General features: G+C 50.4%; 1 protein-coding gene across 4 annotated transcripts; it reads left to right on the top strand.

Moving 5' to 3' along the window:
• The first annotated feature begins 158 nt into the window (after window positions 1-158).
• On the top strand, window positions 159-25,644 carry LOC116956351 (thiamine transporter 1-like). Of its 4 annotated transcripts, XR_012930223.1 has the most exons (9): window positions 167-983; window positions 7,423-7,703; window positions 10,442-10,829; window positions 11,841-12,158; window positions 13,360-13,438; window positions 17,612-17,804; window positions 22,693-22,834; window positions 23,498-25,516; window positions 25,554-25,644. XR_012930223.1 is itself a non-coding variant. In XM_032977937.2 (8 exons), the coding sequence occupies exons 2-8, from the start codon at window positions 7,588-7,590 to the stop codon at window positions 23,717-23,719; spliced, it is 1,458 nt and encodes a 485-aa protein (XP_032833828.1). In that variant the 5' UTR covers window positions 164-392; window positions 7,423-7,587; the 3' UTR covers window positions 23,720-25,644. The 4 variants fall into 4 exon arrangements, 3 of the variants coding, with proteins under 3 accessions (XP_032833827.1, XP_032833828.1, XP_032833826.1); XM_032977937.2 differs by having other exon boundaries at window positions 164-392; window positions 23,498-25,644; XM_032977935.2 differs by having other exon boundaries at window positions 23,498-25,644.
• The last annotated feature ends 53 nt before the right edge of the window (window positions 25,645-25,697 follow it).

Below are 25,697 nucleotides of genomic sequence, written 5' to 3'. Positions count from 1 at the left end.
CCAGTGGCGGAAGACGCTTCCAGTGGAGGAAGATTCTTCCAGTGGCGGAAGACGCTTCCAGTGGCGGAAGACGCATGCGAGCGACCAATAAAAAACCCCGCGCATAAAAAAAATCTTCCAGAGTCAGCAGCCGCGCGCTGATTGGACAGAGCTAGCCCCACCTACCGCGCAGTGGCCAATCGCATCGCGCGCAGAGGCCGCACATGCAGGAAGTGGAGTCAACACGGGGCCGGGTGGATGTGGCGGGATAGTTAACGATGAATGTCTTCGATAATGAATAATAATTACAAATAACTCAAATAATAACCTTATCTTATTAACTCGTATATGTATGGACAACGCGAACAGCGTCTCCGTGGCGTTCAAGAATTCTAAAGGTTCTTAAGAGCTGGGTGAGCTCACGGTGAACAGCGCGTCACAGTGACACCACGCGGGACTCTGTACCCCTTCAGCGCGCACTTGTGAGACCGTGAACCCCCCAAATGGGCCTCGTTTATTCTGCCCTTCGACGGCGAGCGCTCGCACGCAAAGTGCGCGCGGGTCGCGGCAAGGAGATCTGAAAGAATCCGGGCGGCAAATGTCGCGTCCGCTCGCCGCCTTCCCCTCCCCCTCCCAAGGTCAATTCGCGGCGTGCCATGTGACCGCTTTGTGTAATATACCGTGCCGTGGGGTTTAACACTCCTCCTCCACACACCCTGGGTGGTTTACTGCGTACGGCGCAGCGCTTCGCTTAGTGCGGCAGCAACACCGCAGAGAGGGAAGCGGGCAGCAGCGGTTTTGTCGTTGAAGTTTGAGAACTTTTCCCTTCGCCCGCCGCCGCCGCCGCCGAAGCAGTGAAGATGCGGTGGACCCAGTTTAGAACGTCTTGGAAGTTTCCCACAATTGTGCTGTGCGCCTACGGCTTCTTGTACAACATGCGCCCGTCCGAGCCGTTCCTCACACCCTACCTGGTTGGACCCGATGTGCAGCTGTCGACGGAGGATGTGAGTTGTGCGCCTGCACGCAATTGCCACCGCACGGACAAGACTAGACTTTGCTTTGCCCCGTTACCAGCTGCAGTGCGAGTATTTCCAGCAGTATTCAGCTCTGGCGAGGGGGTTTGTCTACTACGATAACACTGACAAAAGATGTTCCAGCGTATAAGCTCAAGCGCGAATAACGTGTTAGCGATTGGTGAAACTTACCCCATGCATACAATGTACTGTAATCATTGCCTCTGGATTATGTTACGACGTGAGGTCCTGTTGAGCCGTCCATGACCACGTGCCTGCTTGCCACCCGATGTGCAACTGTTACTGGTAGGAACGAAGTTGTAAACTGAGTGTACCAGCCTGCAATAGATTAATGTGTCCGTCCGTCCGTCCCCTTTCAATACTTTAACGAAGTGAAATCTCGTGCTGTTGGGTGTAAAATCAGCAATAGACAGCGCAGAGACTTGTCCTACCAGCCCACCCTACAGGGACCTGTTAAACTGAGAAATGTTGGTACACTCGATCATTGATTAAATTGTAATCGAGGGAAAGGGGGTGCCTGATTTTAAACGCGGGGATAATCACTCCATCAGTTTTTTATCGTTTTAATTTTTGCACGTTCTGGCATGGCATTGTTTTTAGGTGTTGTGTAGATACAGTTTTAGTGTTTAAATGTGTTTACTATATGAAATTGGTATTTAGATAAGCATACAAATAGGCACCAATAAATATCCTACTTTAAAACAGGTCCCTGCAGGGTGGGCTGGTAGGAACATTGGCAAAGTAACGTCACGGTGCCTTCGAACTTCGCCTCGCAAATGGTATTCGGCTGTGGGCTGTGTGAATTTGGCACATCCCCAAAAGCGAAGTTCGCAAATGAGATAATGTGACTTCCAAATGTTGGGTGCAATAAGACATATCAAGTCTCTGCGCTGTCTATTGCTGATTTTACACCCAACAGCACGAGATTTCACTTCGTTAAAGTATTGAAAGGGGACGGACGGACACATTAATCTATTGCAGGCTGGTACACTCAGTTTACAACTTCGTTCCTACCAGTATAAGGATTTCACCATTCCATTCCTCTACAGAGGTTAATTTGTCCGAAGAACCCTCAACGATTTTGAGGGCAAAAAGGTGGGAAGACGCTCTCAATTTGCACAATTTTACGTAACAATGTCATAAAATTGCGCAAAATTCCAATGTTCCTACCAGCCCACCCTGCAGGGACCTGTTACACCCAACAGCACGAGATTTCACTTCGTTAAAATATTGAAAGGGGACGGACGGACGGACACATTAATCTATTACAGGCTGGTACACTCAGTTTACAACTTCGTTCCTACCAGTAGTAAAAGGTTACCGTACTTGCCACTCTAATCTCGAATAATCTGCATGGGGTGGTGTACGCACTCCCTAACGCTCTTGTTTCCACAACACGATGGATGATGATATTGGTTGCGAAAGCCTACGTGTTAACCTACTAACATGATGATGATGTGTGTTTGACGATCGCCGGAATGATGCAGCCTTTGGAGCGGTTTCGCCTGATCGGCCGGGCACCGCAGCCGGATAATGTTTTAAGCAGCAGCCGGATAACATAATCGATGATTAACTAGTTGGTTGTATGAAAATAGGTTTTACCCTTTTTTCTGGCAACAAAACAGTAGTGTTGAGATGTTAAAACACCAAACTGAAACCTTTTACAAGGAATCATGTCTGCATTAATCGCAATACTTGTGGTCAGAATGCAAACAAAAACCGTACTCTGATAATATATGATGCATTGTCCTTGAAACTGATTGGTCCACACCAGAGACAGCTTTCTTTTGAGCCTCGTCTCAAACGGTGTTAGACCAGAGGACGCCAAAAGGCGTCACACAGCACAAAGACAATGCCACTATCAGAGTAATGGGAGCTCGGGGTGAGCAGCTACATTTTGGTATTGGCAAAGGAGGTCCCATGATGTAGTTGGTTGTACATGCACCGCACACATGGCCTAAGAACTCCGTTTTACCTTTACAAGGTGCAGTGTTGACCCCAGAAAGGTCGAGAGAGCAGTTCTAGAGTTTTCTTGCGTCAACAAGTACCGCTTTTGGCAATTTTAGTCTGAAAAGCCAAATTGGCTGAGTGACTGAAACGTTTTTTTTTTTCAATTGCGTGAGTCAAATGTAAAGCCCGCGTAATGGATTAATAACACTTCCAACCATTATTAAGTTTAGTGTTTTAACAACAACAAAATATTGCCAACTAAGATTTAATTTTTTTTTTCTTACGAATTTTGCTCTTCCCCCGTCTTCTTTGTCTCAAGCCGGCGGAGTCGCGATTTGTGGTGCCGGAGGGAGGGGAGAGTGATCGTAAACTCTCGCAACGTTGATCCGCCGTGAACAAAACCGCCGCGCCAACGTTTGTTGCTCTTGGGAACCTTTGCTCTGTTGGAAATCTGGCCAAAGCAATGAAAGCGTTTGTCCAACCAATACTTTGGGTGAGGCGAACAGCAAAGCACTGCAAGTATTCGTTCTTGCCGTGTTGCGAAGATATCTCTCGCCACGTGGGGGCTTAATATCTCACCAGCTCCACGTGTGGTCATGCCTGCCCCCAGGTGTTGAACGTTTCATTTTTTGGCATGCCGACACAGAAGGAAACAAAAACCCCACAGCACTCGCCTTCAACATGACGAAGGCTATATCCCGAAAAGTCACCTGCTTCCTATTTTTCTCCTTTTAAGGCCACACCATGTTATTGACGAATGCGCTGAGTTCTGCGCGCGAGCACAGATCATGCATGGCATGTTACGCATTTTACGTGACGTGTCTATCAGCTCTGCTAGTCTGGAAAAAACGTGAACATTCCGCAAGGAATTCGAATCACGGGATCTGCGTATAATAGTTCATGGCTACGCAATGGCGTATGAAAGGTAAGGTTTATCGCAGCGCACAGACACCTCGGCAGTAGTTCCGTGACAACTGTATGTGGCGCGAAGCGACGATTGCTGATGGTCAAGAACAACGAACGGAGGTGGAACGCGGCCACGGAGGAGATGGGAGCGACGGCGATATCTGACATCGGCTCGTGCGCGGTTGCTCGTTTCATTGTCACATAGCAGGATCGCGAGAAATGCCGGCAGCTTGGGGAGAGGCGTTCATCTGGCAAGTGGATGAACCGTGGCTGATGATGATAATACATGCGCACCACCGCACAATTGCGCCTGTGCCTACAGGGGACATGTGTGCATCGCTCACTGACTGTTGAGACACGCTGGGATGTTCGTCCATGAATTCGTCATCAGTCGTTTGGACTTCTGCAACAGAATCTTCAGCTGTGCCAGTGCTCTGCATCTGCATACATGTCAACCCCTTCTCAGTGCCCTGCCTTATTACAGACCGATTCAGACCTTATTGGTCACCCCGTGCCACTTATAAATCTCAACGTTCATCCTACAAAGTCCCATCACAAGGGAGAAACACAAAGAAATAGACAAAACAAAATTGGCTGTATTGAAACTGCTGTACGCCTTATGGACCTGAAAACTCAGGAATACGTTTAAACCGTATGGGTTGACAGGTATGCATCTGCGTCCGCTGCTGTCGGTCTTCAATGCTGCGGCTCGCCTGATAGTTTAGTCGCCGAAATTTTATTCGATCGGGACCTCGATACGAGACGCGTTACATTGGCTACCGGTCACACCAAGGGTTGTTTGCAAACTACGCCTAGAAGAGTCTACATCAGTGTTCCTCATTGCAAGGCCCGCGGGCCACTGGCGGCCCCTGACGTGCGGCCCCCAAAAATACACAAATGTGAAAACGTCCCCCATCATCGTCGTGCTGTCACAAACCCCCGATAGTTTCAGATGTGTGGTGCCGGCCCTCGCACTGATGATGTCTCGTCGGGGAAAGTGGGTCACCCCCCTCCCCCTCCTCTAAAAATGAGTGAACTCTGGTCTGCGAAAATCCGCTTCATCCTATCTCGCCGAGCAATTCCGGCCTCAACGGACCCCAATTGAAGCCGTCTACGATCCGCGGTCCACGGTAATCCTGCTGCTGCTGCTGGTGGTGGTGGTGCTGCTTGTGGTGGCAGTGCTGATGGTGGTGCCTGTGGTGGTGGTGGTACTCCTGGTGGTGCTGGTTGTGGTGCTACCGCTCCCGTGAACAAATCTTGCGTAGCCATACGGCCAGCGCAGTTTCACCGGACTCTCCGACGACCCGAAATAAGTTACCGGCTGATGTTCTGGATCCATGCTTGAGGCTAAGCCGGGTCTGCAACAGACTTTAACAAACAAAAAAACGGTGTTCCGAAAAGCTGACGTACGTGCGATCAGTGGGCAAAACATGATGGTCTAGACTCATAAGAGTGCGTGATAACAAGTGTTCAGATTTACTGTAGCTCACCAATTAAAATTGAACTTCAGCCTCATGACGATGCCAGACCATGAAGCAAGAGTGTGGAGATAACGTTAATTACTCACTTCACCCATTACCCACCGCTAGAGCCTGAACAGAATTCCCCTGGCTTAGACTGCTGCAAGTTAAGAAATTGCACGTGTACCCAATGCTGAAACGCTCTGCTACTTTATATTCTTGGGTCTTTCGGTAAAGTCACGTAGCTACAGCGAGGGAAAAAAAAGTATTTGATCCCCTGCTGATTTTGTACGTTTGCCCACTGACAAAGAAATGATCGGTCTATAATTTTAATAGTAGGTTTATTTGAACAGTGGGAAACAGAATAACAACAAAAAAATCCAGAAAACGCATGTCAAAAATGTTATAAATTGATTTGCATTTTAATGAGGGAAATAAGTATTTGACCCCCTCTCAATCAGAAAGATTTTTTGCTCCCAGGTGTCTTTTATACAGGTAACGAGCTGAGATTAGGAGCACACTCTTAAAGGGAGTGCTCCTAATCTCAGCTTGTTACCTGTATAAAAGACACCTGTCCACAGAAGCAATCAATCAGATTCCAAACTCTCCACCATGGCCAAGACCAAAGAGCTCTCCAAGGATGTCAGGGACAAGATTGTAGACCTACACAAGGCTGGAATGGGCTACAAGACCATTGGCAAGCAGCTTGGTGAGAAGGTGACAACAGTTGGTGCGATTATTCGCAAATGGAAGAAACACAAAAGAACTGTCAATCTCCCTCAGCCTGGGGCTCCATGTAAGATCTCACCTCGTGGAGTTGCAATGATCATGAGAACGGTGAGGAATCAGCCCAGAACTACACGGGAGGATCTTGTCAATGATCTCACGGCAGCTGGGACCATAGTCACCAAGAAAACAATTGGTAACACACTACGCCGTGAAGGACTGAAATCCTGCAGCGCCCGCAAGGTCCCCCTGCTCAAGAAAGCACATGTACATGCCCGTCTGAAGTTTGCCAATGAACATCTGAATGATTCAGAGGACAACTGGGTGAAAGTGTTGTGGTCAGATGAGACCAAAATGGAGCTCTTTGGCATCAACTCAACTCACCGTGTTTGGAGGAGGAGGAATGCTGCCTATGACCCCAAGAACACCATCCCCACCGTCAAACATGGAGGTGGAAACATTATGCTTTGAGGGTGTTTTTCTGCTAAGGGGACAGGACAACTTCACCGCATCAAAGGGACGATGGACAGGGCCATGTACCGTCAAATCTTGGGTGAGAACATCCTTCCCTCAGCCAGGGCATTGAAAATGGGTCGTGGATGGGTATTCCAGCATGACAATGACCCAAAACACACGGCCAAGGCAACAAAGGAGTGGCTCAAGAAGAAGAACATTAAGGTCCTGGAGTGGCCTAGCCAGTCTCCAGACCTTAATCCCATTGAAAATCTGTGGGGGAAGCTGAAGGTTCGAGTTGCTAAACGTCAGCTTCAAAACCTTAATGACTTGGAGAAGATTTGTAAAGAGGAGTGGGACAAAATCCCTCCTGAGATGTGTGCAAACCTGGTGGCCAACTACAAGAAACGTCTGACCTCTGTGATTGCCAACAAGGGTTTTGCCACCAAGTACTAAGTCATGTTTTGCAGAGGGGTCAAATACTTATTTCCCTCATTAAAATGCAAATCAATTTATAACATTTTGACATGCGTTTTTCTGGATTTTGTTGTTATTCTGTCTCTCACTGTTGAAATAAACCTACCATTAAAATTATAGACTGATCATTTCTTTATCAGTCAGCAAACGTACAAAATCAGCAGGGGATCAAATACTTTTTTCCCTCACTGTAGGTTCAAAGAAAATAACAAAAAAATAACAAAAAACGTTTCCATCGCAACACGAGCGGTCGTCTTGTTATCTTCTTTGAACCCATCTACGTGACTTTACCGGAAGACCCAAGCATATGAATTCCTGCAGTCGCAAAAGCTTTGAGTCAAGATTTGCCCTGCTACTTTGTCCGCCATATGGTAAACGGGGAGGGGACGAAAATAAAATCTTGACATTCCGCTACGCTTCTACCCTGTCCCCGGCAGCTGACCAACAAGGTGCTGCCAGTGTGGACGTACTCCTACCTGGCCCTGCTGCTGCCCGTGTTCCTGCTGACGGACTTCCTGCGCTACAAGGCGGTAATCGTGCTGCAAGGGGCGGCGCTCGTGGTGACGTGGTGCCTGCTGCTGTGGGCGCGCGGCGTGCCCGCCATGCAGGCCATGGAGTTCTGCTACGGCGTCGTCACGGCCACGGAGGTCGCCTACTACTCCTACATCTACAGCGTGGTGGCCACTAAGCACTACCAGCGGGTCACCGGCTACTGCAGGTACGTCCGCGCTGTACGTCGAACTCGATTCACACCGTACGTAGTCAACCGCGCTAATCAGAGGTGCGTAGGAAGGACGACAAGCTATGGGTCTCTGTGTGAGTCTGTGTGTGTCTGTGTGAGTCTATGGGTCTCTGTGTGAGTCTGTGTGTGTCTGTGTGAGTCTATGGGTCTCTATGTGAGTCTGTGTGTGTCTGTGTGAGTCTATGTGTGTCTGTGTGAGTCTGTGGGTCTCTGTGTGAGTCTGTGGGTCTCTGTGTGAGTCTGTGTGTGTCTGTGTGAGTCTGTGGGTCTCTGTGCGAGTCTATAGGGCTCTGAGTCTATGGGTCTCTGTGTGAGTCTATGGGTCTCTGTGTGAGTCTATGGGTCTCTGTGTGAGTCTATGGGTCTCTGTGTGAGTCTATGGGTCTCTGAGTCTATGGGTCTCTGTGTGAGTCTGTGTGTGTCTGTGTGAGTCTATGGGTCTCTGTGTGAGTCTATGGGTCTCTGAGTCTATGGGTCTCTGTGTGAGTCTGGGTCTCTGTGTGAGTCTATGTGTCTCTGTGTGAGTCTGTGTGTGTCTGTGTGAGTCTATGGGTCTCTGTGTGAGTCTATGGGTCTCTGAGTCTATGGGTCTCTGTGTGAGTCTATGTGTCTCTGTGTGAGTCTGTGTGTGTCTGTGTGAGTCTATGGGTCTCTGTGTCTCCGTGTGAGTCTATAGGGCTCTGAGTCTATGGGTCTGTGAGTCTGTGGGTCTCTGTGTGAGTCTATGGGTCTCTGTGTGAGTCTATGGGTCTCTGAGTCTATGGGTCTGTGAGTCTGTGGGTCTCTGTGTGAGTCTATGGGTCTCTGTGTGAGTCTATGTGGTCTCTGAGTCTATGGGTCTGTGAATCTATGGGTCTCTGTGTGAGTCTATGGGTCTCTGAGTCTATGGGTCTCTGTGTGAGTCTGTGTGTGTCTGTGTGAGTCTATGGGTCTCTGTGTGAGTCTATGGGTCTCTGAGTCTATGGGTCTCTGTGTGAGTCTGGGTCTCTGTGTGAGTCTATGTGTTTCTGTGTGAGTCTGTGTGTGTCTGTGTGAGTCTATGGGTCTCTGTGTGAGTCTATGGGTCTCTGAGTCTATGGGTCTCTGTGTGAGTCTATGTGTCTCTGTGTGAGTCTGTGTGTGTCTGTGTGAGTCTATGGGTCTCTGTGTGAGTCTATAGGGCTCTGAGTCTATGGGTCTGTGAGTCTGTGGGTCTCTGTGTGAGTCTATGGGTCTCTGTGTGAGTCTATGGGTCTCTGAGTCTATGGGTCTGTGAGTCTGTGGGTCTCTGTGTGAGTCTATGGGTCTCTGTGTGAGTCTATGGGTCTCTGAGTCTATGGGTCTGTGAATCTATGGGTCTCTGTGTGAGTCTATGGGTCTCTGTGTGAGTCTATGGGTCTCTGTGTGAGTCTATGGGTCTCTGAGTCTATGGGTCTGTGAGTCTATGGGTCTCTGTCTGAGTCTATGGGTCTCTGTCTGAGTCTATGGGTCTCTGAGTCTATGGGTCTGTGAATCTATGGGTCTCTGTGTGAGTCTATGGGTCTCTGTGTGAGTCTATGGGTCTCTGAGTCTATGGGTCTGTGAGTCTATGGGTCTCTGTGTGAGTCTATGGGTCTCTGAGTCTATGGGTCTGTGAATCTATGGGTATCTGTGTGAGTCTATGGGTCTCTGTGAGTCTATGGGTCTCTGAGTCTATGGGTTTGTGAGTCTATGGGTCTCTGTCTGAGTCTATGTATGTATGTATTTTGAACTTCTTTCGCACCGTATGTAGCCAACTGTGCTAATCGGAGGTTCGTGGAGGTGGCAGCAGCAACAGCAGCACTGGTGATTAGACTCGGTCAAACCGCTTTTATGTTAGCGTTGCCGATAAGAGCGTGAAAAATAAATGAAAAGTAGTTGAAAGCAAATTTAATTAATTATCACGCGATGCCGGTGCTGTTGCTGCTGCTGCTGCATTGGCGCACGAACATGAAATCACGCGAACTAATCTCGACACGCTCGTCAATAACACCGTGGCCACGTCCGTATCAAGGGCGAGGGAGTCGGCCTCACGTGGAGCGGCGATGTCGTGAAGCTCGTCGTGAGCTCCGTGTCTCACGCGTGCATCGCCGGACGAGCAATTCGGAATTTGGGGGCGCGTTAGTTTTGACCTTGGCGGGGAACATCACATCCAGTTGTTTGGTTTCCCGTGTACGTAGACCCTACTGCTCATAACCCACATTTAAAAATATATATATACATTTCGTAGAATATTTGAACCGGTCATGGGCCTCCTCTAGGTCAATTCAGCCTTAAATGAGAACCTAGTGTGGCGTGTAAACGTCTGCGCTTGGGAGACAAAGGCAGCCCAGCGTGCTGTTACCCACCCACCCCCTAGATCGGTGTTTTTATTGCAAGGCCCGCGGGCCACTGGTGGCCCCTGGTGACCTTTAGTGAGGCCCCTGACGTGCGGTCCCCTGACAATACACTAATAGTAAAAACACCCCCCCTCATCATCATCATCGTGCTGCTGTCAAACCCCCATTGGTTTCAAATGTGTGGCGGCCCTCACACTGATGATGTCTTATCGGCGAGAGTGGCCCCCCTCTGAAGATTAGTGGAGAACACTGCACCAGACGCTTGCTAACAGCACTTGCCCCAACAGTCTGTTGAAAGGCTACACACGGTGGGGGGGAATCTTTGTCTTTCGTGTGGGCCCGCAATCACCTGGTGCCTCCGTCATCTGGCACGTGCAGGAGCGCGACTCTCGCGGGCTACACGCTGGCCTCCGTGCTGGGCCAGGTGCTCGTGTCCGTGGCCGGCACCTCGTACCGCAGCCTCAACATCATCTCGCTGGCGTCCGTGTCGCTCGCCTTCGTCGCCTCCTTCCTGCTGCCTTCGCCCGAGCGCAGCATGTTCTTCCACAAGAGGGCGGCGCTGGCGCCGACGCCGTCGAAGGCAGACGGGGCCGCCGGCCTGGGCGGCGGCGACGGCGACGACGGCGACGACGGCGGCGAAGCAGCCTCCCCCGGCGTCCCGTCCGTCGCGGCAGTGGAGCTCCGCGCCGGCGCTAGCGTCGCAGCCGCGGCCACCGGCGACGTGCCGTACGAGCGGCTGAGCGGCGGCAAGGTGGCGGACTCGCAGGTCAGCGAAGCGTCAAGAGCGGTTTCGGTTTTTAAATGCGGATCGTTGCAGCGGGCCACGAAAGCGACCCCCGCCCCTCCCCCGGTTTAAGTTTTTAGCGCGTTTGCCGTTTTGTTGTGAGATTTCGCGGGTGGAACCCGGCGGCTTAATGCTGCGGTTGCGTTCGCCTTAAATGTGCCCCCCGTACTGCTTCACAAGGTCTCGCGACGCCATTTCGAAAATGCGAGTGGGCCGTGCGAATTTTTGCGAAGTTAAAAAAAAGCGACTCCCACATTACCTGATTGGCCGATGCCACGCAGCAAAAAACCACCACCTGCCCGTCAAACTTTCTGACCGCAATCGTCCGTGAATCACCGGGCCTCGGTAACGGTAGCCTCGCGCTATGGGAGTGGCGGGAATAACAAATAAACTTACTCATTTTTTTTTTCGGTAAAGTCACGTATGTAGAAATACAATAAAATTTTATTAAAACAAAAAACAATCACGACGTTTTGATCACAACGCAAGCGATCTTCATCAGGTGTCAAGAACAAATCACGGAGGTAAATACCTCAAAAAGATGAGAGACGAGAATTCAACAAACCTGAAAAAACATTATGTGAAGCACATCCAGTCAGGCCAACAACACAGACACTTCCTGGTGGACCACGAATTTCAGAAGAGTGTTAAATTTCGTGTTCAACACTTCTGAAATTCGTGGTCCGCCAGGAAGTGTCTGTGTTGTTGGCCTGACTGGATGTGCTTCACATAATGTTTTTTCAGGTTTATTGAATTCTTGTCTCTCATCATTTGGTTGTATTTACCTCCGTGATTTGTTCTTGACACCTGATGAAGATCGCTTGCGTTGTGATCGAAACGTCGTGATAATTTTTTTGTTTTAATATAATTTTATTGCATTTCTACATACGTGACTTTACCGAAAAAAAACAATGAGCAATTTTATGCAGTCACGAAAGCTTTATTACTTTATGATAACAAATAAAGCTCACGACTTGGCTGTGATGTGCAAAGGTCGCTTCGGAAGAGCAGGTGCTGGTGGACGAGCACCAGCGCCCACACTACGGGGAAGCTCTCTTCGAGAGGCCGCCCAACGATGTGAAAGCGGGAAGCGACTCTTGCAACGTCGTCGACTTTGCCGGTTCGTCGTCGTCATCGTCGTCGTCGCCATCGCCGCCTCTTCCCAGCGGGATTGACACTTCTTTCGCGGGCGTGATCACCCGCTTGCTGAAGGACTTTGCGAAGTGCTACACGGACCGCTCCCTCCTCGTCTGGTCCATCTGGTGGGCCCTCGCCACCTGCGGCTACAACCAGGTCATCAACTACGTCCAGGTGAGACGAGAGGTGCTCGCGGCTGCGGGGAGAGGAGCGAACGAACGGCGGAGTGGTATGCCTGGCGTTGATACTGAGACGTTTTGCGGGGAGGCGGGTGGGGGGCCTTCCGCTGCCGGACGACGCGGTGCACAAGGTACCGTTTAATTTGTCCTTTTCTCGGTTGTGTTCTAATCCTGCTAGCGGCGTCACGAAGTGTCCATGCAGAACTCTTGTGGGGCATCTGTCTTACCCCGTGTTTTGGAGAACGGCCCACAAAAGCGGATGTTGCAGAACTACTTCCGAGATCCACTTTTTAAGCGTCCTCTTATCCACACAACGGGCAGAGTTTCCCGTGCACCGTGCGAGAAGATAACTTCAGATTGCAAATTTAACGTGATGGGTTTTTATTTTATTTTTTGCTGCTATTTCGGTGACCCGGCTGAGACCATGAACTTGTTACAGTTACCGTTGTTATCCTGACTAGAACAAGAATTTTAATCGGGGACGAAGCATTTGCCGTTGCAGTACCAATGTTTTGGAACAACCTCGTCTCCTCCCTTAACACCGTGAATCTTCCTTCGAGAGATTATCCTGAAGCAGAAAGACGCGTGCTGGTGGACACAGCAGTCACATTCGCAAACGTGATTTGATCCTCACCTGTGCAGTATCGAGAGCGCAATGTTAGCGCGTCGTTTTATTGAGGGACTGCCGCTGTGTGGCGTCATCTTGGTGCGGTCTGGGATTGTTGCATTGCCGTTTTGCTGCCCTGCCCAACTTTGATAAATCGGATTGAAGTGACACATTTATTTGCATTTATTGACGTTCCTACCTTTTTCTCTATTTCACACTCTCCGGTCCTCTTTGACACGTAGTAGGCTTTCGCGACCTATATCATCCATAATGCAGGTTTTTATTTTTTTGGGTTAGATCGTAAAAAAATATAAATGCCGTTAAACCCGCCACCACCCTGTGACGCTAAACCCGCCACCACCCTGGCTGCGTCGGTTGGTGGCCGGTTTACCGACACATTTATATTTTTCGCGATCTAACCCAAAAGAAACCCGTATCATGAACGCTTATCCTTGTTTGTATTGTTTGCTGTTGTAGCTTTTCAGGCCCCGCCCCATACTGCACCTTCTGTGAAAAAAGGGCTTCACAGCTCATCGGATTCCTCCTCTTTCAATAAATTCTTCTGATCCTGAGAACATCTTTGCTGCAGGTGCTTTGGGCAGAGATGGAGCCGTCAAACAGCACGACCGTGTACAACGGAGGCGTCGAGGCAGTCTCAACCCTCGTGGGTAAGGTCACACGTGTGTGGGTCAATAGGTCAGAGGGCCAAAAGTACCCAAGCTAGTGGAGCTATCTCTCATCTTTTTTTTTTCCCCCCATTATCTTCCCTCGCCATTTTACCCCGGTCGAGCGATCGGTGCGATTTCACGAGACGGGAGAAGCCGTGCAGACAAAAAAAAAAAGTAATTGCCGCAGAGTCGTGCAAAGCCCACGACCCGAGAATTCCTGGCTCAGGGAGATTTTTTTGTGCCAGCTTGACTGCCGCTACGCCCACTGTCCCGAATGAAGGGGAGAGAAGGGCGGTGGCGGGGTCCACGAAGAACCTCGCAGAACGACGGCGAGCGGCGTGCTGTGACCTTGCGTGTGGCGACGCCACGGCCCAGCGGCAGCGCGTTCGCCGCCTGTTGCAGAGAGGCTCGCGGTTCGAAGGCAGACGGCCGCCCCGGTCAATGCTGCGGTGCGCATTAACCATAAAACGCTACCCCGCGGCCGTCTGCTTCGCGTCGGACGTTTAAAGATCCCGTGACGTCATTAAAAGAAACTAAAACTATTTTTTATTTTACCAGGTAAGGCCCCACTGAGCTATGCAGCTTTTTTTTCAGAAGCGACCTGGCTGCCACAAATGAAAGCTTAACGAAGTGGCTTATCATCTTATGGAAATTCATAGCAGCCAAATACTCTAAACGCGTGATGTTGATTCTAAATGGAGAGGGAAAAACCGGAGGGCCCAGGGAAGAGCCAGTGCGTTGTTTTGCCAGTGTCTTTAGTTAAAATTTTATTTTTTTATTAAATGACACTGCAAATTGCATAATTAAAAATGTTTCGATTTAAAGCTTTCGTGACTGCAATGATTCATCTTCTTTGGTTCTTTCGGTAAAGTCACGTAGAATGAGAATAAAATAATAAATTGATTAAATAAAATAACACAATAATATTCTCACGACGTTTCGGCCACAACACAAGCGGCCTTCATCAGGTGAAGGGGGCGAGACCACTCCAGCGCTGTCCTACCAGACAGTCTCGCCCCCTTCACCTGATGAAGGCCGCTTGTGTTGTGGCCGAAACGTCGTGAGAATATTATTGTGTTATTTTATTTTATCAATTTATTATTTTATTCTCATTCTACGTGACTTTACCGAAAGAACCAAAGAAGGTAAACAATTTTTGTTTATTTTACCAGGTATAAACCACTGAGCTATGCGGCTCTTTTCCAGACGCGACCTGGCTATCGTAAATGGAATTGCAAAGCAATTATTGCCTCGCCCACTGCGAAAACTTAGCATGACCCTCCGGAAGCTAAGCAGACTTTTTAAGCCTGGATAGCGCTTGGATGGGCGGCCACCGTACATTATTTTGGGGTTCACGTAGCACACCGCTCGCCTCCATCTCGATAGTCTCACCTCGTCATGTCTCACCTTTTCCCATGTGCACACAGAGAGAGATGAACGCCTGTGGCAACACAAAGACACAACGCGTCCCCTTTGCAAAGCTTCCTCAACGGACTTTCCTTTGCATCGTAATAACGTAATCTTTTACACTTTTAAAGATCGTAACAGAGGATTAACGTTGCACAAAATACCCCATCTGAGTTCAATATGAACGTAACCACACCGATAGCACCCACACCTAATTAAGAGGTGGCTTTTGACGAAAGGTCACCGATGGGGTTGAAATGGTGGCAGGGGGGTGGTTTGCGCGCTTCGCTCTGAAGCCCGGTGACCCGAGTTCGATTCCCCAGTCAAGGCTAACGACTTCAATATACAATCTCTACGTTTGACGTTGACAAACTTGCACTGATGTTAACACTCGTGAAATGTCTACTTCCGTGCCATATCTACGTCTTTTAATTTTCATTGACTTGCTTCAATTTTCTCTGGGGGGGGGGGGCGGCGGCAACGTGGCGGTAAGCGAGACGGAGACATGGGAGACAGATGGACGTTGAAAGCTTGTTGTCCGAACATCTCCACGCCTCTTAATTGTAAACAAATGAACACGTAGGCTGTCGCGACCAATATCATCCATAATAGTTTTTTTTAGGGTTAAATCGTGTAAATATATAAATGTGTGTCGTTAAACCCGCCACCACCCGACACAGCCAACTAGTAATGGTCGTCACGTAAACAGAACGTGGCCAATTCGTCACTAGTACAGCACCACCGGTGTGTTGGAGAGCCAAGCCACAACATTTACAATCCGAGTACGACGTTTCGCCAGTAATTACAACTAGCTTCATCATGCGACAGACATATTTGCGGAGAAGTCCACCTCTGTTATGGAGGTAAACAAATTATTTGGCTCACGCTGCGTCGTCGGCAGTGGTGCACAAAGCACAAACATCAACAACAACAATGTCAACGCGTTTGTTGGTCATTTTGGTGTAAAACTTGCTGAACCCCACCCATACTGGCCATCTGTGAAAATGAGCTTCAAGGCTCATCAAATTCCTCCAGGATAAATAAAGATTCTGCTTCTCAATATCTGCTTTTTATTCATGGCAACTTGGGAGACCTTTTGTGAAAGGCGAACCCTGTGAATGCAAGTTGTGTTATTGTTTCCTATATCTGAACCACTCGTGGTCAAACAAACCGCCACACACACACACACGGCGCCACGGTGGCTAGGAGATGTTAACTACCTCGCCTGGTATACAGGAGGAAGTGGGTTCGATCCCGACCCTGATGCCTGCTGCTGTATATTTGGAGTTTGCGGTGTCTCTCTCCCCGTGGTCGTGTGGATTTTTCTCGGTGTCCTCTGGTTTTTCCCTCCGCATTTAGAAATATGCGTTTTAGAATATTTGGCTGCTGTAAATTTGCACGTGATGAGCCACTTGGTTGAGCTATCATTTGTGGCCAGGTCGCTTATGAAGAAGAGCTACGTAGCTCAGCGGGCCTCACCGGGTAAACATTTTTTTTTTAAGTTTAGTTTAAACATAGAGATGATTTTAAAAACGCGTTTCCAACGGCTGGTGATGAAGCCGAAGACGCGAGCGGTCAATAGTTCACCATTTTTATAGTGTGCGGGAGTAATCGCGAAGAGATTTGGAAAAATACTGCCGGAATTAATGAAAATTAAGAAGAATTCCAGCAACGGGTCTTGTTCGTACGAGTTAATAACCGCACGAAGAGCGGCCAAGTTGGCTTGGACACAGGGAGTCTTGTGCTTTCCTCACGCGGAATGCGACTCCGTGGCCGGGCAAAGGACGTGGTATTACAGAGAAACAGTCACAGGGGATTCCGAAGGGGTGGTGTGAATAAAAGATCCCCCGTATAGCCTTAACAGACTGTAGGGGCAAGTGCCGTTAGCGAGTAGCGCCTAATGAGTGCCGGCACGGCACTCGAGGGGGTGGGTTGGCCAGCACCACACCTGGTCACCTTTGTCTCCCTGGTGGCGATGTTTCCACACCGCACCAGTTACTAGGGGAGGCCCAGGACCGGTTCAGATAATCGTCACTGGTGTTGGCAGTAAGAGGGAATCGAACCCGGGTCGCCGCTCCCCACTGTGAATAAAATTGCCCAGCGTCACAAACACCTCTTACGAATGGATCCGAATCAGAATCTTTATTTAGACTGGAAGAGTCCGGATGAGCTTTTAAGCTCTTTTTCACTGATGCCCCAGTAGGGGGGCGGCTCAGCAAGTTGCAACGACAAAGAATGCAGAAGCAGATCGGAGTGCAAAGTGCGTAGGAAATCTAAACGAAGCTGAGCAAGTCGCAAGGGATTCAGACTTTCCGGTCGTCGCCCACGTTGCCGAGACGTTGGCTTGGGTTTCTAAAAAAAAAACCGTGCGCCTCTCCGATGCATTATCGGGTCGGCACAACGTCCGACGTTTCACTCCACGCGCCGGGAACGCCTTCCGGAAGCTTTGGGGCGAATTCGGCTCGCCAGATGATTTGGTGCCAAGGCCGCGGAGCGAAACGTCGGACATCGTGCCAAACCACGACGACGACGCGGAAACGCACCGGGCGGGGGGGGGGGGAGGGGGGTTGGGGGAAGCCGTGCAGCGGCACAGCCGCGGCGTCCCGCGGCCCTCGCCACGTTTCCGCAACCAAATTCTTGACATTTCGCGAAATCTCACGCGGATGTCGGGCGACGCCGCGAGCCCCTGTCGGCGCAAGCGGCACGAGCGCGGAGAGGCCTGCGCGGGAACCGAGAGTCCGTCCGTGACCTCGCCGCCCTCGGCAGGCGCCGTGTCGGCCTTCGCCGTGGGCTTCATGCCGCTCGACTGGGCGCTGTGGGGGGAGCTGGCGCTGGGGGTCTTCTCGGGGCTCGACGCCGCCGCCCTCTTCCTCATGGCGGCGCTGGACAGCGTGTGGGTCGGCTACGTGGGCTACGTCATCTTCAAAGGCTCCTACACCTTCCTCATCACCATCGCCACGTACGCCGCCGTGACCGCATTCGCTGGAGGAGTGCACCCGCCCACTCGCTCACCCACTCACTCACCCACTCGCTCACTCGCCCACTCACCCACACACTCGCTCACCCACTCACCCACACACTCGCTCACCCACTCACTCACTCACCCACTCACTCACCCACTCACCCACACACTCGCTCACCCACTCACTCACTCACCCACTCACCCACACACTCGCTCACCCACTCGCTCACCCACACACTCATTCACCCACTCGCTCACTCACTCACCCACACACTCGCTCACCCACTCACTCGCCCACACACTCGCTCACCCACTCACTCGCCCACTCACTCGCTCACCCACTCACTCACTCACCCACTCACCCACTCACCCACACACTCGCTCACCCACTCACTCACCCACTCACTCGCCCACACACTCGCTCACCCACTCACTCACTCACCCACTCACCCACTCACCCACACACTCGCTCACCCACTCACTCACCCACACACTCGCTCACCCACTCGCTCACCCACACACTCATTCACCCACTCGCTCACTCACTCACCCACACACTCGCTCACCCACTCACTCGCCCACACACTCGCTCACCCACTCACTCGCCCACTCACTCGCTCACTCACCCACACACTCACACACTCGCTCACCCACTCACCCACACACTCGCTTACCCACTCACTCACCCACACACTCGCTCACCCACTCGCTCACCCACACACTCACCCACACACTCGCTCACCCATTCGCTCACCCACTCGCTCACCCACTCACCCACCCACTCACTCACTCACCCACTCACTCAGCCACTTATTCACTCGGGTCTACTCTGACTTCCTGGTTTCATGACTTGAGGATTGTTGTGGCGTATCTATTTGCTACATTTGGCTGTGAGAATCTTCACACCTGACAATTTGATTTGCTTTTCTGGCTCGGGTGGTGGAGGGTTTGTCACGACAAATATGGCTGCAGATCGTTAATTGGTGACCAAACCCAAAACTCTGTTATGAATTACGTGTGTAGAGGCCGTCTGGAGGAAGCATCTCATCTGTCATTAAGCCGCCGTTGCGAACAGCAGAGCCGAACTGCTTCACCAATCAGAATTGGCGCAATTAAACTCGCATAGGCTGAATAAAAAAAAACTATTTAAAAAAAACTCCCATAGGCTGACCGTCACCGGTAACGGCTGTGCACAGCTGCACGTACAGTGAGGGAAGAAGTATTTGATCCCCTGCAGATTTTGTACGTTTGCCCACTGATAAAGAACTTATGAATCTATTATTTTAATGGTAGGTTTATTTGAACAGTGAGAGACAGAATAACAACAAGAAAATCCAGAAAAACGCATGTCAAAAATGTTATAAATTGATTTGCATTTTAATGAGGGAAATAAGTATTTGACCCCCTCTCAATCAGAAAGATGTTTTGCTCCCAGGTGTCTTTTATACAGGTAACGAGCTGAGATTAGGAGCACACTCTTAAAGGGAGTGCTCCTAATCTCAGCTTGTTACCTGTATAAAAGACACCTGGTAACGAGCTGAGATTAGGAGCACACTCTTAAAGGGAGTGCTCCTAATCTCAGCTTGTTACCTGTATAAAAGACACCTGTCCACAGAAGCAATCAATCAAACAGATTCCAAACTCTCCACCAAGGCCAAGACCAAAGAGCTCTCCAAGGATGTCAGGGACAAGATTGTAGACCTACACAAGGCTGGAATGGGCTACAAGACCATTGCCAAGCAGCTTGGTGAGAAGGTGACAACAGTTGGTGCGATTATTCGCAAATAGAAGAAACACAAAAGAACTGTCAATCTCCCTCGGCCTGGGGTTCCCATGTAAGATCTCACCTCGTGGAGTTGCAATGATCATGAGAACGGTGAGGAATCAGCCCAGAACTACACGGGAGGATCTTGTCAATGATCTCAAGGCAGCTGGGACCATAGTCACCAAGAAAACAATTGGTAACACACTACGCCGTGAAGGACTGAAATCCTGCAGCGCCCGCGAGGTCCCCCTGCTCAAGAAAGCACATATACATTCCCGTCTGAACTTTGCCAGTGAACATCTGAATGATTCAGAGGACAACTGGGTGAAAGTGCTGTGGTCAGATGAGACCAAAATGGAGCTCTTTGGCATCAACTCAACTCGCCGTGTTTGGAGGAGGAATGCTGCCTATGACCCCAAGAACACCATCCCCCTCGTCAAACATGGAGGTGGAAACATGCTTTGGGGGTGTTTTTCTGCTAAGGGGACAGGACAACTTCACCGCATCAAAGGGACGATGGACGGGGCCATGTATCGTCAAATCTTGGGTGAGAACTTCCTTCCTTCAGCCAGGGCATTGAAAATGGGTCGTGGATGGGTATTCCAGCATGACAATGACCCAAAACACACGGCCAAGGCAACAAAGGAGTGGCTCAAGAAGAAGCACATTAAGGTCCTGGAGTGGCCTAGCCAGTCTCCAGACCTTAATCCCATTGAAAATCTGTGGAGGGAGCTGAAGGTTCGAGTTGCCAAACGTCAGCCTCAAAACCTTAATGACTTGGAGAAGATCTGCAAAGAGGAGTGGGACAAAATCCCTCCTGAGATGTGTGCAAACCTGGTGGCCAACTACAAGAAACGTCTGACCTCTGTGATTGCCAACAAGGGTTTTGCCACCAAGTACTAAGTCATGTTTTGCAGAGGGGTCAAATACTTATTTCCCTCATTAAAATGCAAATCAATTTATAACATTTTTGACATGCATTTTTCTGGATTTTTCACTGTTCAAATAACCTACCATTAAAATTATAGACTGATCATTTCTTTGTCAGTGGGCTAACGTACAAAATCAGCAGGGGATCAAATACTTTTTTCCCTCACTATGTTGAACTTCTTTCGCACCGTACGTAGCCAAAGCGGGGGAAGGACAACAAACTACGGGTCTCTGTGTGAGTCTGTGGGTCTCTGTGTGAGTCTATGGGTCTCTGTGTGAGTCTATGGGTCTCTATGTGAGTCTACGGGTCTCCGTGTGAGTCTACGGGTCTCTGTTTGAGTCTATGGGTCTCTTTCTGCATCTATGGGTCTCTGTGTGAGTCTATGGGTCTCTATGTTAGTCTACGGGTCTTTGTGTGAGTCTATGGGTCTCTGTGTGAGTCTATGGGTCTCTGTGTGAGTGTATGGGTCTCTGTGTGAGTCTACGGGTCTCTGTGTGAGTCTACGGGTCTCTGTGTGAGTCTACGGGTCTCTGTGTGAGTCTACGGGTCTCTGTGTGAGTCTATGGGTCTCTATGTGAGTCTATGGGTCTCATTGTGAGTCTACGGGTCTCTGTGTGAGTCTACGGGTCTCTGTGAGTCTACGGGTCTCTGTGTGAGTCTACGGATCTCTGTGTGAGTCTACGGGTCTCTGTGTGAGTCTATGGGTCTCTGTGTGAGTCTATGGGTCTCTGTGTGAGTCTATGGGCCTCTGTGAGTCTACGGGTCTCTGTGTGAGTCTATGGGTCTCTGTGTGAGTCTATGGGTCTCTGTGTGAGTCTATGGGTCTCTGTGTGAGTCGATGTGTCTCTGAGTATATGGGTCTCTATGTGAGTCTATATGTGAATGTTGAACTTCTTTCGCAGCGTACATAGCCAACCGTGCTAATCGGAGGTGCTGGGGGAAGGACAGCAAACTAGACACAAAAAGCAGTTAGAAAGAAATTCGTTTTCCCATATAGATTTAAAAGTGCATAGCTCCAGTGGCTTCCTAGTATCGGAAGAGTTGAAAGAAGGAATGATCTGGACGTCTTTGTTGTAAGCCCCTCCACCACCCGACACAGCCAAACAAATTAAATTGCCACGTGTACAAGTGTTGACAAATGTGCTCATAATGTATGTTTCATCGAACTTGTACATTGAAGGAAAATGTTCACAACCAAATTTAGTGAACTGGGGGGGGGGGGGGTCCACTTTCTATAACGTTTTGATTCAGGCCTTCTAAAAGGCTCTTATAATTTAATTGACGGTACACGGAACGCCGGGCTTTTATAATAGATATACACGGTACTGTAACAACGTTTCGCTTGAAACTGCAGCACGAGATGCAGAGGAGTCGAACTAACATTGTCAGTGGGCAAACGTACAAAATCAGCAGGGGATTAAATACTTTTTTCCCTCACTGTAGCCTCCCGCTCACGCGATTGGACGATCGCCAACACACCGGATTGGTGGAGGGCCGTAGGGCGGTTTCACTCTGATTGACTGAGGGGAATTTGACGGGCAAGAGCCTGTCAAAACCTCAAGTGAATTATGGGATTGAAGGGTAGCGAAGGATTGTATGTATGTTGAACTTCTTTCACGCCATACATAGCCGACCGCGCCAATCGGAGGTGCGATTGATTGGCCACGGCGATGAGAACTGGTTACTGAAAGTTCGGGAAGGGTCCGGGACAGCTATTGAAGGGCCGAACGAAAGGGCCCCGGGGCATTCAGATTGCCGGAGCTCCCTACCAGAGCGCCCCGCGTGTTACGGCTGTGAACAACAAACCCTTGTCCCCCATAACCCCACTGCCTCTCATCCACGTTGCACACATCAGAGACCCTCACTCACCGTCACGTTCCACCTTATTCTGCCTTGCCTACCCCTGCAACATCACCTCCATTCCGAGCCCTATCCCTCAATTCATTCCATCGCCGTCCTTGCTGAACGCCTTCGGATTCCATCTTAAAGCGCCCTGGAAAGGATGCTACGTAAATGTGAAATAGAATAAAGGGCCAGTCCCCGGACCCCCCCCCCCTCCCTCCCTCCCCCCCCCCCCCGCTTGCATCCCATTTAACAAATTCCCTTCGCGCGATGCCCGCGGGATGCGCCGGCCGATTTCCACCGCGCCTTGACGGGACGCCTGCGCCCGGCCGCGTGCCGGCGCCAAGGTTCCAGATCGCGGCGACGCTGGACATGGAGCGGTACGCGCTGGTGTTCGGCGCCAACACCTTCGTGGCGCTGGCACTGCAGACGGTGCTGACGGTGGTCGTGGTGGACTCGCGCGGGCTGGGCCTCGACGTCGTCACGCAGGCGAGGACCGGGGGGCGACCGCCACCCCGCCACCCCGCCGCCATGCCGAACGCTTGTCCTCGTAGGGCTGCGTAAGGCGGTTAGCGCGCAAAGCCCGCAAGCCCGGCGACCCGAGCGGCGAATGCTTGAACCGGTCCTGGGCCTTCCCTAGGTCGACTCGGCTTCAAATGAGTCCCTGGTGCGGGTGTGTAAACATCGCCGCTGGGGAGACAAAGGCGGCCGGGCGTGGCGTCGGCCAGCCCACCCCCTCGTGTGCCGTACCGGCCTTCATTAGGTGCTGCTTGCCAACAGCTCTTGCTCCAAAAGTCTGTTAGGGCTATATGGGGAGATCTTTGTTTTGTTTATACACCGCACCGGTTGTAAAGTACAGTCTCTTAGTACGCTGCGTATTTTATACATATGAATTCAGGTAAACGAAAAATGCTTAAACAAGTGTGTTATTTTGGCTGCGTGTATGTCGGAATCAGAATCTGTATTTATCCAGGAGAAATCTGACGAGCATTGAAGCTCTTTTTCACAGCTGTCCAAGAGGGACGTGTCAGAAAGCATCCATGAATGTGCACGAGCACGCCTCGCCGCATCCGTTACGGCCATACGCTAGCGAGCGTGCGCCAAGTCGCTGACCGCGACCGCTAACCGTTGATCGTGCGCGGCCCCCCGCAGTTCTTCATCTACGCGTGCTACTTCACCGCCATCGCCGCGCTCTTCGTGCTCAAGGGCCTACACACGGTGGTGCGGCGCCACCTCCTGCGCGGCTCCGAGCCCTCCAAACTGGAGCCGGGCCCGGCGTCGGCGTCGTCGGCGTCGTCGCCTGTCGACGACACGGCGTTCGCCGGCGTCGCGTGCCCCGGCTCCTCTCGTGTCATACACAGCTCCCAGCTGTGACGGCGATTGGCACGACGGGAGAAGGCTTTGCCGCGTGGGGTTAAACGTCGTCGTCGTCGTCGTCGTCGTCGTCAACATCGTCACGTTGGTCCGTCCACTCGAAGACTCTGCGAGCCGACTCCCGCGTAACAGCATGAAGGAGTAATCGTTCTGCGGTGGCGGCAAGATGTTATCTCCCTCGCCTGGTACGGAGGAGTGTCGCGGGTTAGATCCCAACCCTGACGATGCCGCGTGCTTCTCTCTCCAACCGTGGAGGTCACGTAGATTTTGCCCTCCACAAATTATAAACACGCATTTTGATTATTTGGCTTCGAGTATAAATTTCCCACGTGATGATATCAGCCGCTTAAATGAGCTATCGCGTGTGGCCAGGTCACCTCCGAAAAATAGCTCGGTGGGCTTTACCTGTATTCTTAGCTCTTTCGGTAAAGTCACGTTGAAGGGAAACAATAAAATAATAAAATATATATAAAACAATAAAAATTCTCACGACGTTTCGACCATAACACAAACGGTCGTCATCAGGCGATGACGACGACATTATTTTATTGTTTCCCTTCAACGTGACTTTACCGAAAGAGCTAAGAATATGAATTACTGCAGTCACGAAAGCTTTAAATCGGGCTTTACCTGGTGAAATTAAATAGTTTCGTTTGGTTTAGCCTCTTGGTGTGAACGAACTCAATTGATTATCGTCACCCACGATCAATCTACTGCTGGGCGAAGGCCTCCACAAGCCGGCAATCGTGTCTCATGGTTCCCGCAACAAGGGCATCGATCCGTCGTCGTGTTCCAGCGCTTGAGTTGATGTCACTGCTGCATCTGCGCGAGCTGACGTCGTTCTTCCTCCTCTGGTCACCACTACCGCCGTTGAAGTCTCGACCAACAGCGACCACCGCGAAGCAGCGCGTTAAATGTTGTAATTTATTATCCTTATTATGAATCGGACGGAGCAGCCTGGGCAACAACAAAAAATCTACAGATTTTTTTTAAACAATTTCTTTTTTTTTTACTTACTCTTGGTTCTTTCGGTAAAGTAACGTAGAAGGGAAACATTAAAATAATAAAAATATAAAACAATATTTTATTGTTTCCCTTCTACGTGACTTTACCGAAAGAACCAAGACTGAGTCCCTGCAGTCACGAAAGCTTTAAATCATTTTTTTTTTACCTGTTAAACCCTAGGCCCTCCCCGAGACCTTACCCGTGCAACTTAATCGTGCAGTTGAAATCTTACAAAAAAAAACTGCTACCTTTAAACAACAATGCACCACGATATTTTTAACTTCACGCGATATTTTGGTTTTCTCCTCACAGGAATAGACGGCGGTACATTTTATTCCGCTCGTGTGCACTGTAATGGCCTCCTCCTCAACGGCCGGTCGAATATTGTGACAGCGATGTCTCCGAATCCCACGCCGGAGAGTGTCTATGAAGCCGTAACGAGTGCATTGGGAATGGTGGGAGGTGTGTGTCGGAGGCTTTGAAAGTGGGGTATCTATAAATGCATCGCCACGTGCGTGTGTGTGTGTATACACTCGAAGGAGTGGTAGCGTAGCAGTGGTGAGCGCGAGGCGCTACGAACCTGGCAAACTGGGAACGATTCCCCGCTCACGGCCGACACCGGTGACGACTATCCGAACCGGTCCTGGGCCTCCCCTAGGTCGACTCTGCCTCAGATGAGTAGCTGATGCAGTGGTGTAAGCATCGCTACTGGGGATACAAAGGCGGCCCGGCGTGGTGCTGGCCACCCCACCCGCTTGTGTAACGTTCCGGCCTGGAGAAAACCAACGCGTGGTGGGGGGGTGGGGGGAAACACTCTTATGCCATCCAGGCAGAATAAGTGGTGTCCGCATCGATGCTGTACCTCATCCTCCTGGCGAGCCGTGCTCGCTTAATAAAAAAAAGGAATGTACTTGAAATAATGGACCCTCAAAATGTCAATTTCTACCCCTGCGTTGCGACGTTGTAGTTTATT

Source organism: Petromyzon marinus, chromosome 64 (genome assembly GCF_048934315.1).
Source record: "Petromyzon marinus isolate PM22_M1 ecotype Great Lakes invasive population chromosome 64, UKy_Petmar_22M1.pri1.0, whole genome shotgun sequence".
Taxonomy (NCBI): Eukaryota; Metazoa; Chordata; class Hyperoartia; order Petromyzontiformes; family Petromyzontidae; genus Petromyzon; species Petromyzon marinus.
Note: the sequence above shows the minus strand (reverse complement) of the source record. Positions and strands in the feature narration are given on the sequence as shown.

What these genes read in the sequence shown, in the direction of transcription:
- LOC116956351 (XM_032977935.2), top strand. Translation starts at nt 840, where the DNA reads ATGCGGTGGACCCAGTTTAGAACGTCTTGGAAGTTTCCCACAATTGTG. An exon ending in GGCAGTCTCAACCCTCGTGG is followed by an intron (nt 13,439 to 17,611) that starts GTAAGGTCACAC and finishes CGCCCTCGGCAG; the next exon opens with GCGCCGTGTCGGCCTTCGCC. An exon ending in TTCCTCATCACCATCGCCAC is followed by an intron (nt 17,805 to 22,692) that starts GTACGCCGCCGT and finishes GCCGGCGCCAAG; the next exon opens with GTTCCAGATCGCGGCGACGC.